Source organism: Physeter macrocephalus, chromosome 17 (genome assembly GCF_002837175.3).
Source record: "Physeter macrocephalus isolate SW-GA chromosome 17, ASM283717v5, whole genome shotgun sequence".
Taxonomy (NCBI): Eukaryota; Metazoa; Chordata; class Mammalia; order Artiodactyla; family Physeteridae; genus Physeter; species Physeter macrocephalus.
Genome location: NC_041230.1, coordinates 42,186,578 through 42,198,775, shown reverse-complemented (window position 1 = coordinate 42,198,775; position 12,198 = coordinate 42,186,578). Strand labels below are relative to the sequence as shown.

Sequence of the window (12,198 nt, the reverse complement as noted above, 5' to 3'; positions counted from 1 at the left end):
AGGAAGAAATAAGGAAACCTCAGGGACTCGCCATTACTCATTGATTTCTAGGTACTGGCTGGCTGCTGGCCTCTGAGGGGCACAGAGAGGCTCCTGGCGGATGCTGTGAGCGGGCAAGTTTGAGGGACCGTAAATGCACAGGTGATGGGCCTAGGAGCTGACTTGCTCCATGAACCAGTAGCTCCTACAGGTGCTGCTGGCCACATTCGCAGGTGAGCGTGGTTGTGGAGGAATAGGAGCTGGCCCGCCAGACCGGTACCTGCGGGAACCCGTGCCGCGGGAGAGGCGGGTCAGGGTCCTCTCTGCGCAGCCGCGGCGGCCCGTGGGAGGAGCTGCCTCTGCCCCACGCCACGTGTCCGCTCCACGTCCCAGGCCCCGCCTCTGCCCCCGAGATCCGCCCTCCTTGGTGAGGGCCGTGCTAGAGGGCAGGCCCGGAGCCTTGGACGCCTTCACCTCCCAGCCAGGGAAGGGCGGCGGCTGCGGAGGAGGTGCGAGCCGGATGGAAGCCGGGCTGGGATCCGAACGCCCCCCTCCGCCATCGGCTGGGACCCCACCGCTCAGTTCCACAGTGGCCTCGGAACCTGGAAGGCCCAGGCCTGCGGCTCTGCCACTCAAGGGCTGTGTCACTTTGGAAAAGTTACCTAAACCTCGTGGTGTACCCCAGTCTCCTCCTCTGTCGCATGGTGATCCTGAGTCCCGACCCGACTGGATGGCTGTGAAGTTTAAACGAGGTAATAAGTGCTGAAGTTTCTTTTGAGCGGGGTTTCTTTTACTTAGAAGGATTTTAAAAAATTTGGAAGACTCTCTAAAAAGAGTACTTGAACTCAGCATCCCTGGGTGCCTGGCATTGCGGGGCGGGGTGTGGGGGAGAGTTCATGAGTGGGCATCAGGCATTGCTGGCGCCCCTTCACCACCCCTTCAAAGCTGCGAAGCTTTGTGTCTGTGTGTATAAACCCCGCCCCCCCCGCCCCCCCCTCCCCGGGACAGGGCCTACTGAGCGAGGTGCTTTAGGACTGGCGCTTCTCAGCCTCAGCAGTACTGACAACTGGGGCTGGATCGTTCCTTGTCATGGTTGGGGTGGGGTGTGCTGCCCTGTGCATCGTAGGATGATTAGCAGCGTCCCCAGCCCTCGCCATGAGATGCCAGGAGCATCCCCTCCGATTTGTGACAATCAAAAACGTCTCCAGACATTGCCAGATGTCCTCGGGGAGGGGAGCTGGGGACAAAACCGTCTCTGGTTGAGAACTACTGCTTTGCGGCGGTCCCTGTGGGGTGAGCCCTCAGAAAGCAGCTGTTAGGTGCTGTGTTGAGTTTAGCGAGATTACTTTTCTGAACCTCGGTGGTCTCTGCCTACTTCTTCTGTGCACCATCTGGAGGCTCCCATGTAGCCGTGGCAAACGTTTTTTCAAAGTTGACGGACACAGACTTTTCAAACCCCAGCCCTTTCAGATATGAATTACTGGTTCCTAAAGCTGGTTGGGCAGCTTTAATCGTCTGGAACTCGGGTTTTATTGTGTTTCTTTTCACTCAAACCCAAAGAATTTTAGAGCATTACACGCAGTGCTCAAAGTCACTCAGCCCTTCACTGTTAATTGACGCCTGAGCTGCTATTAAAATTAAACAGTTCTGTGGCGAACAAGGTCTTGAGGTAATCTTCTTGTGTGGTGAAAACATTTTTGTTTTTTTGAATCACAAACTTCAGCAGCAACAGTGGTAGTTGCTCATTCAGGGGAGAGACCAGAGAAGGGTTGTTTTTTTTTTTAATTTATTTATTTTATTTATTTTTTATTTATTTTATTTTTTAATTTTTATTTTTGGCTGTGTTGGGTCTTCATTGCTGAGCGTGGGCTTTCTCTAGTTGCTGTGAGCGGGGGCTACTCTTCGTTTTGGTGCGCGGGCTTCTCATTGCGGTGGCTTCTCTTGTCGTGGAGCACGGGCTCTAGGCGCGCAGGCTTCAGTAGTTGTGGCTCGTGAGCTCTAGAGCGCAGGCTCAGTAGTTGTGGCGCACGGGCTTAGTTGCTCCGTGGCACGTGGGATCTTCCCGGACCAGGGTTCGAACCTGTGTCCCCAGCATTGGCAGGCAGATTCTTAACCACTGCACCACCAGGGAAGCCCCCAGAGAAGGGTTTTAAGGAGAAGGCCCAGCAGGGAACGGATGTGGCAGAAGAATTGGAAGCATTTGAGGTCCCCACTGTTTAGGAGGTGGTGTAAAAGCACTGCACTTGCTGTGCCCTCAGACCAGGGCATCCTGGATGCAATGAGGGTTTTGGGTCTTTTTTTTTTTTTAAATGATGACTCATCCTCCATAGCCGAATCAGGCTCGCCTCTCCTTTTCCTGCTTAATTCCTGGTATACCTACTCTGACAGCTCCCCAGGAATTCCAAACGACTCCAGGATGTGTTGCTGCTCAGGAGTGAGGAATGTTCCTCCAGACTTTGGAAGCTTCTTGTCTAAATGCTCACGTGGTCTGCTTCAGGCAGTCCTTCGGTTGTGAGTCTACCAGCCAGAGAGTCCCTCACTGTTGGGACTGTGATGCCTGGTACCAGGCAGCAGAAGCAAGCTTTGGAAATGCTGTGGGTGCAACAAGGAGCACCTCTGGGTGAGGGAACCGAGTGCCGGTTTTTGCCTTGAGTCGCCCCTGCGCTCGGTGGGATTTGGGGATCTTGGCAAAGACCCCAGGCATCAGCATCAGCATCAGCGTGAAGTTGGGCTGTGGGAGGTACGTGTCCGTAGCGTTGAGTGTGGACCCCTTCCCGTTTTGTGGACCTGGACGGTCATCTGCCCAGCTGGCCCTGTGAGCTCGGTGATGAAGATTCCATCTAGTGCCTGTGACACCACGGCTGTGCCGCGATACATGTAATCCACGTAGAGGCATCTGGAGTTGGGTAAGGTGTGTGCACCCTGGCAACATTGCTGGCTGCTTTAAAGCATGGTGGTGGTTCTCTGCAGAGCGAATGTGGCCGTTATCACGGGAGTCTCCGAACGATGCCGCTGGGATGTTGAGGGCCGCATGATATAGACCAAGTCGATGTTGCAGGTCATTATCGATGTGTGGGTTCAGAGAGTCTGGTTTTCCAGGTAAGTGTGGTAGCCATGGAGCTGGGGCTATCAGGCTTGCAGTTCATTGCAAATAGCACCTCTTCAGGCTGGTCACACTGCACCAAGGATTGTGGTATGAGTTGTCGTAAGAGTGTGGAAGCCTCTCACTTGCTTTACAGACAGCAGAGCCGATGCTGGAGTATGTGCAGTCTCCACAGGTGGGCCACAGTCTTCGAATTCTCACTGGGAAGAGCCAGGGAGGATTGCTGAGGAAGAAGGTGATGGAGTTGGCCCTGGCTTGGCTGTGCTTGTGGGAATCAAGTTGGTTCTCCTTTGATGCTGTGACACAGTGGCTCTTCTCCACGTATTTGCAGAAGTGAAGGGTTTCAGCAAAGCACAGATATGTGGTCAGGAGAGACCTCAGAGGAGCCCAGGACAAAGGTGTAGGGGCTTCCTCCGCAGGCCCGGACCCAGGTCCAGGCTGCACTCCTCCAGTGAGGGACGAGGAGGGGCTTGTAGGCTGACTCGTTGTTGGTGGTGGGAAGAGGCAGTTTAGCCAGTGGCCTTTACAGTGGTCAGACGGTTGTTTAAAACCCAAACCTCGGATTGTTCTCACTGGGCAGGCGGGGGAGGGGAGCACAGTTTGTATTTTCTCAGTAGGTCTAAGGCGAACCATAGGTGGAAGGATGCAGGGGGCACAGGAGGTCTTCCCGGTGGGGCGGGCATCTTTCTCTCAGTGTGATCATGGAGATTGTGGAAATGACACGTGGCCTGTGACATCCATCTCTCTAGAAGAGAAGGGTTTCTTGCATCTGTTGGTGGGACTCTACTGAACCAGCCAGGAGGCAGGCACCGCACTGGAGGGCTCAGGTGACCCCTGGGAATGGTTGTCAGGGCTTCCAGTCCAGGCCGGGCTCCTTCAGCAGGAAGAGAAAGGCCCCACAGGTTGGCCTGTTATTGATACTGGGAGCAAGACTTCACCTGTTTTGGTGGTTGGGCCAGAGGAACTCTCTGGTCATGGAGGGCATCTTCCAGGGAGTTTCTGGTGGACTGCTTACTTCTTGGAGCTGTTTAAAGAGACAGGGCTTGTTGAAGAGTCTCTCTCTTTCTTGGAGTGTTTGTCCTAAAACACGTCTCAAGTTGGCAATTCCCACCTTCTCTGTGGCAAGAGCTCTTGTAACATCCTGTACCCAGAACATGAGTCTGTGGCTCTCCTCTTTAAGAAGGCAAATGTACATTTTAGAGGACCTTTCTTGTTTTTCTAATTTTTTCTCCAGGTCCTGGATTTTCTGCTTATTCATTTTCACTTCCTCAAGCAGCTTCTGCTCTTTCTCCACTCTGTTTGGCTGTCTGTGCGCCAGCACAGACTCGAGGCTGATGGCCTTCATTAAGTCCTGCGTGGTTTTGCCTTCATTTTCCAGGGGAGCATTGGCCAGATGCCGGGAACACTTGCCCCCTTCCCTGCCCCCCTTCCTCTTCCAACACTTGCCTGCTGGACGCATATCTCATCTGGGATTGGAAGGCTGCATCTTTTTCAAACCATTCCCTTTCTTCCCGATTTGTTTGTGTTGTAGAGCCATGACTTGCTGCTGATGGCCTTCTGAAGGCCCAGGTGACTCTCCTCTTGCTTTTTCGGTAGAGCATGGGCTGTACACCTTCCTTGTCTCTCTGCTGTGGCACAGTGATGCCTCCTGTCTCCATTTGGATGGGAAGGAGGCTGCCTCTTTCGAACCACTGTGGGCAGTATTTTGTCTTGGGATCGTGTTCGTCATGATGGGACTCATCAGACTTCTGATTTTCTCATCCTGGGATTCAACTACTTTCTGACTTGGGGTGCACTGGATGCTGGGGTGGGGGCACAGGGCAGGGGCTGGGGTGTGAGCCACGGGAAATGGCACCAGGAAGTTGGGGTTTTTACCCACCGACTGCAGTCTCTCAGTCGAGGGATGCTCTGCGGGTGGTAACTCTCCGGATCTTGTGGCCTCCCTGCCTTTTTGGGTCCATTTCTTTTCCCCTTTATACTTTTGCCTGGGGCTCTTCAGCTCCTTGCCAGTTAATCCGGCTGTGGTTTCAGCTGCTTAGTCTTTGATGCAATAACCTACTTCAGAGGAGTGCCTCCTGACTTCAGTGATTTTCATGAAACCAGAGGCCAAGAAAGGGGAGTCCTGAGCAGCAGCCGTCTTCCTTCAGGACTTAGAAGGGCCACCTTTGGGGTGAGATGAGGCATCCTCCTCTAGGCTGCGGCTCTGGGGACAGCTGGAGCCCCTTCAGTGTCACCTCTCTGTTTGCTGACATGTCCCTGGGGGACGTGCTGCCCTGTCCATACCTGCCCCAAAGCCGGGGCCTGCTATGCAGGCTTTTGTGATTCAGAGTGTAGTTTTGTGGTCACAGAGGACTCTTCACAGCTTCACTTTGGTTTTTAAAATTAATATTCAGGATCCTTCCTTTTCGTTAACTGTTGAGCTCCATTTGCAACTTCTGCTCTAGTAAGTGTTAGCGATCCCTTTTACGGGGAGTTGGTGAGATTCTGGGTCCCGTTGGGGGCAGTTAGTGATGAGAGCCCATCCCCTGCTCATGACAAGCTGATGGGTCACAGACTGGGCTGCTCAGGTGGGCATCTGTCCTGTTCTGCCCCAGGCTGGAGGTCGATAAGCTCGTTTATGTCTCCGCGTCCCGGGGGCACGGGGCTGGCGTTTGGAGTGTGCAAGCTGAGCGGCCACACAGGACCCCACGCTTGCTGTAATGCTCTGCTGTCGTTGCCTTGAAATTCTTCATACTTTTTTGAAGAAGGAGGCCCCGCATTTTCTTTTTAGCACTGAGCCCTACAGATCATTTACCTGGTTGGTCCCGAAGAGGGGCAGTCACAGACCACAGTGTGTCCCTGGAATATTCCTGAGGGCAGAAGAGGGGACAGGTCACTGGAGAAAGAGTTGTGCAGAGAGCCTGGGATTGCAGAGAGAGAGCAGAGGGCGGGCACAGAGGGACCGGGAGAGGGGCCGCCTTAAAATCAATGGCATGAATAGGATGAGAGATTAGGCATTTTGTTTGGGACTCAAAAAGGCAAGAACACCCCTGTGATTATTTGCCTGCTGGAAGTGTTTGCCGTCTCCTCGACCGGGAGCCTTATCCGGGCAGGTCTGTTGTGGTTCTTCATTATATAAACCCCAGTGTGAGTGTAGCTCATAGCCTGTGGTTAATGCTCCAAACGATAGTCATCAAACAATGACAAACTTCGTAACCAAGCTGAATGACAGTGAAATCTATTTCTCTGACAAGCAGCCAGGTCCCTGTCGTCGGCCAGGGCACTGGTTAAGCGGAAACCAGCAGGTCATTCGGCGTTGATCACTGATATTTCCATGGTTGGTTTGATGTGATGGAGCACGTGCCCTTTGGGACATATCCGTGGGATGTGAGCTGGTGGCACTGACCCCATGGATCGCTCTGCAACTTTTGAAGAACTTTCTTCTCTCAGCCTGTGGCCCTCCGGTCTGGATTCTGTGTGTCTCTCCTGGGTTCCTTTTCCCTCCGCCACCCCTCACCGCAGGCACTGTGGCGCTCCAACTCATGCACCTTTTAAAAACATCCACTTAACAGGATGACAGACAGCGTGGTTGGTCCCTCCAGGCACTTTTGTCACTTTCTGCCTATTTCCATGTTAGGTACAGGCTTCCCACCCGGCCAGCACTCCCACCCTTATCCCTGCACCTGAACAACCCCTTTGGTCCATGTAGGTGGTCTGTACATGATAAATATGCTTGCATTGCCTCTCTGCTATCTACCCAGCCCTACCTGCCTTCCCTCTCCTGGGGGCTGCTCCCTCCAAGGCCAACTCTCCCTTGCTCCTCACCATGTGTGGATGTGCTGGAGAAAATCCTCCAGGATGAGGCATCTCCGGGAAGATGATGATGCTGGGAGCCAGGACAGGGTCTCTGTGTGGTGTCAGCTCTGTCCTGGGCAGCTGCAGCTTCCTGTGGGAGGGGACATGGGAACCTCCGGGGCCTAGGGTGAATTTCAGCACCCTTCTCGGTTTGTGGCAGTTTATCATCAATGGTCTGTGCAAGGTCCCTGCCTTGTTTCAGGCCCTCTGAATGAGCTTTCCCGCTCCCATGCCTCCCTCTCCCACCGTAGGCCACCATTCTGGAACACTCAATGGATGTCTTTTGGTTGTCTTTTTTTTTGGTAAAGCAAAGTAAAGATGTTAAAAAAAAAAAAAAAAAAGAGTGCATCTTTGGAAAGAGCGCTCCAAGTGATGGGAACAGCAAATGCAAAGGCTCTGAGGCAGGTGGTGGGCCTACCCTGATAGCCAATGAAGTACAGCGAGTGGCGTGGCTTTCCCCCCATGATGCCAAGGCACAGCTCTGAACGCAGGAGCTCCTGCAGGGAAGAAAGTGGGTGAAGGTAAGGACCCACAGCAGGTGCTGTCAGTGAGCACTGTAAGCACTGTCAACAAATGCATAGCAAAGGCCCAATGTGTGCAAACCCAAGCCTGTGCTGGGCCCTGGGGGGCAGCAGTGACCAAGATAGACAAAACCCTGCCCTTATGCAGCTGATGTTCTAGCGTGGGAGAACAAGGAACAAGATGAGCAAGTTAGGTCACGTGTCACAAGGCGGTAACACTCTGGAGAAAGAATAAAGGCGGTAAGAAGGCTTTGCAATTTTAAATAGGGGAATCAGGAAAAGGCCTCACTGAGAGATGATGTTTTAGCAAAGAGTTAAGGGAGTTAAGAATGCATCTTGGGATACATATAGCTGATTCACTTTGTTATAGAGCAGCAACTAACGCACCATTGTAAAGCAATTATACTCCAATAAAGATGTTAAAAAAAAAAAAGAAGAAGAGTGCATCTTGGGAAAGAGCGCTCCAAGTGATGGGAACAGCAAGTGCAAAGGCTCTGAGGCAGGTGTCTTCTGAGAACAGTGAAGAGGCCTGTGTGGCTGGAGCAGAATGAAGTGAGTTGGAGAGTGTGGGCAGATGGTACAGGGCCTTGTGGGCTGTGGAGAGATCTTTGGCCTTTATTCCGGGTGTAAACACATCAGGGTCTTTCCAGCCTTGCTGTTCCTTTTGCCTGGAACACTCCTCCTCTGGCTTCTCACTTGCTTCTGGCTAGACAGGGGCTTTCCTAGGCTGTGCAGCCACCCGCATCTGCCCTTCATCGTGTTAATTTTGGTTCCTTTAGAGTCCGAGTTGTAACACCACAGCTGTCAACTTGGTTCCACATACACTGCCTGTTATTCCCCCATTAGAACGTCTGTTCCCAGAGGGCGTCAGTTGTTGCCTGTTCACCTCTGAATCCCCAGCAGCCGGGACAGTTCTTGGCACATAATTGGTGCTCCGTAACTACTTCATGCAGGGCACGTACACGGGGTTGAGAGTCTCGCCACCCAGCCGCACTGGCACCAGGATGACCACGGACTTCCACTCAGCTGTGGGGTCTGGCCTGGCCACCAGGCGTGCCACATCCGCCTTGTACACTGTGCAGTCCTGAGAAACGTACACCACCAGGCGGGTGACCTCTGAGCAGCTCTCCACAGCTTTCCTGAGTATGTGCGCCACCAGGGACGGCCCATACCAGTCACCCGCCTTCTTGCCCGAGCTCTGCCCAAGCTCCACCAGCCGGTGTAGGCCGAAGGGGGCCCGGGGGGTGGTCGGCGAACCAGGATACAATCTGCCGGTGCCGGCGCTCCTCTCCGGCTCAGGGGCAGCCTGGGCCCGGCGCGGAGGCATCCAGTGGGCAGGCCCACGGTACCGGTTGGGACAGGCCAACCCCGATGGCTCAGGGGGGCCCAGGCCCGCGCCCAGGGACCACGTGCGGTCTCTGGGCAGGAAGTGCAGCAGCAGTCCCTGAGCTGGCATCATCTGCCAACTCGGTAACATGCATCCCCAGCCACAGTCGGAGGTCAGGCAGCCCCCGGCGAGAGGTGGGAAGTCCCGGCGGGATGTGAACCATAGGCGAGATACAAAGTCCCGCTGGAGACGCTGGATGTCACCCTCGCCCTCGAAGCGGTAGCGGCGGCCACAGAGATGGACGCTGGAGATCTTGCTAAAGCCGGACCGGCTACTGACTGCCCAACCGTACTTGACGTTGTTCCAGGCTGTCAGGAGCTTCGCTTTAAACTTGTCCACTTCGTCCGGCTCCCCCTGGCCGGTCCCGGGCGACGCAAGAGCAGGGCCGCTGGCTCCGGAGGGCCCCAGGCCGTTAGGGTCCGGGGTTCGGGGGCACCGTGGCCTGCGGCCCTCGGGGCTGCGTGCGTCCTCCTGGCTGCCGGCGGCGGCACGGAGTTCATGGGCGCGCCGGGAGGGCTGACCGAGGGCCCCAGGGGCCGCGCTCGAGCGCCCCAAGGGCCAGGACGCGGCCAGGACGCGGGCGCCCAGGAAGGCGCTAATGGGCCCCCAGCACGGCGAACAGGCCCCCGGGCTCTGTGCGGGACGGTGTCGACGGTTTCGACGGTGTCGTTGCCGCCGCCGCCATTTTAGCGGCCCTGGCCCCGGGAGGGAGGCGGGCGTGCTCTTTTGGTTGTCTTAATGCTGTAACAAAGCATCGATGCTGTCTTCTAAGTACTTTTAATTCACATAGGTGGTATTGTTACGCCATTTCTTAATCTGTTTCCTTTTGCACTCGACACTGTTTTAAGATGTGGTTTTCCCCTCTACATTCTTAAAACTCATTTGAGATTACCCAAAGAGCTTTTGTTTATGTGGGTTAAAACTATTACTGCATTTGAAATCAAAATGGAGACATTAAAAAAATTACTTATTTATTGAGTCATTTGAAAATAGCAATGATGAACACATTGCATGTTAATATAAATAACATTTTATCATTATTATGAAAATAGTTTTGACCCCGCAGACTCTCTGTCCTACAGTAAAGTATCAGTCTGTTCCAGAATGTGAAAGGGCACCGTGAAGGACAAGGTTTGGAAAGTGAAAGTGAATTTTATGTGTATTACTTTATAATACCTTTGTCTGAAAAGAAACGGTGAAATATATTCTATTTTAGCAAAGTTTGCTCAGGTTGGGTGGGCTTGCCTCCTTGGTTACTGATTAATACCATTGCCTACAATACAGAAGGTTATTCTCAATAGCAGAGATTCTGTATCCCCCCAGAAAACTTTTTGGTGCTTTACGTTGAATTCATTGTGTCCTAGAATAGACCATTTTACACCACAAAAAATAGAAACTCCTCACTTATGAACAAGCTATGTGTATAATTCTGTTTATTTTACTTAATTTTTTCACAATCAATGCCTGCATAGGCATTTTAAAAGAAAGTTAAGATATTATTCACCTTTGTAGAGAGTATAGGTCAGTAGTTTTTCGTATATTGTGCGACCGTCACCACTATCACCACTAATTCTGCCTAATTCCAGAACATTTTCTTTTTTTTTTTAAAGACTTTTTTTGATGCGGACCGTTTTTTAAAAAGTCTTTATAGAGTTTGTTACAATATTGCTCCTGTTTTGTTTTGGTTTTTTGGCTGCGAGGCATGTGCGATCTTAGCTCCCTGACCAGGGATCGAACCTGCACCCCCTGCACTGGAAGGCAAAGTCTTAACCACTGGACGCCCAGGGAAGTCCCTCCAGAACATTTTCAGAATGAAACTCCGTCCCCATTAGCAGTCAGTCCTCAATACTGACCCCCACCACCCCGGCCCCTGAACCACTGCCCCAGCCCCTGACAACCATTAGTCTACTTTCTTTTTTTTTTATTCTTTCATAATTGAGATTTTATTGGTTGTTTTGAGGATCAGTACACAGACATTTCAATTTGTACACAATTCTCAACATATGTACCAAAAACCTAAAAAATCATGTAGTTGTGATTCTTTTCTGAACAGTTAGTTATTCCAGTGACTTTCCAGCTTAAAATTTGGGGGCAAATTTTCCTTCACAGGATATCAAGTACCAATATCTTCAAATATTGATATGCTGTTACATCGTAAGTTCCACTAATTCACAAGTTAATATCATATACACTACATACTCAAATTGTCAGTCGTTCACAGCACATTAACAGTTACTAGAAGAACTGGACTACCACGACCAAAGATGTTACAGAGTGCACAAAACTCTGCCCAGGAGAGCCAAGATCAAGGGGTGAATGGTTTGCTTTAGGAAACAGTTCTACCAAAAACAACGTGGGAAGAGAAGTAATTTAAAGTGTTTAAGACATTAAATGCACAACTGACTCCAAACTGCCATTTAGTATGCTTTGTATTATAGGATAGAAAAGCTACCCTCCATCTGTGGAATGTTAAGCTGACACCCAAGACAATCAAAGCCTCCCATATTCAATATCCCACTATTTTCTGGTTGTACCAAAAAATAAACAACCAGCAAATGATTTCACCTCTTAAAAAAAAGCATTTACACTGAAAAAATGGGATGAGGTGGGATTCCTTCCTTTTTAAAAATGTTTCTAGAGCTACTAAAAAACTTGCATTTACAAAACAGTTGATAAAAATATTCCTCTGGATCGTACAAGAAGGGAAACAGGGACCACCGATAGGACCAGGTGTGTGATATTAATCAGACTTGGCTTCTTTCTCTCCTGCTTCCTCAGAAGCTGGGCTCTCCTCATTTTTAGTTTCTCCATTTTCTGCAGGTAAGTCTTCTTTAGTCTCTTGGTTAGCCACTTCAGCCTGTTTTCCCTTTGCTCCCCTTTTCCCTTTTGTTTGCACTTCTTTGTCGGAAGATTTATCCTTTCCTGCCGCCTTTTTTGGCTTCGTTTCCACTTTTGCAGGAGCCGGTTTAGCTGACAACCGCGCCGATCTCCTCTTGGGCTCCTCCTTCGCCGCCCCCTCGGCGGAGCTGACCTTCCTCTTGGGCATCGTGGCGGCGGGGCGGGAGCGTGCCGGGTACATGCCGGGTGCCTGCGGGCCGCGGCGCGCCCAGAGCCTTCGCGAAGCCGGGCTGCCTGGCCGCTGCCGCTCCTCCCGCCGCCCGAGCTGCTGGGACCCGCGGCGGGGGCGGCGGGAGAACCGGACGGAGATTAGTCTCCTTTTGGTCTCGATGGATTTGTCTGTTCTGGACATTTCATCTGAATAGAATTATACAGTATGGGGCCTTTTTTATGTAACTTCTTAGTATAATGTTTTTGAGGTTCATCCATGTTGTACCATGTATCAGTACTTCATTCCGTTTTATGAGTGATTAATA

At 51.8% G+C, this 12,198-nt stretch overlaps 1 protein-coding gene across 1 annotated transcript; it reads right to left on the bottom strand.

Annotated features, from left to right (window-relative positions):
- Nucleotides 1-11,208: 11,208 nt before the first annotated feature.
- Nucleotides 11,209-11,902, bottom strand: LOC112065200 (non-histone chromosomal protein HMG-14-like). The gene has a single exon (XM_055079019.1). The coding sequence runs from the start codon at nt 11,868-11,870 to the stop codon at nt 11,565-11,567; it is 306 nt and encodes a 101-aa protein (XP_054934994.1). The 5' UTR covers nt 11,871-11,902; the 3' UTR covers nt 11,209-11,564.
- Between the last annotated feature and the right edge of the window lie 296 nt (nt 11,903-12,198).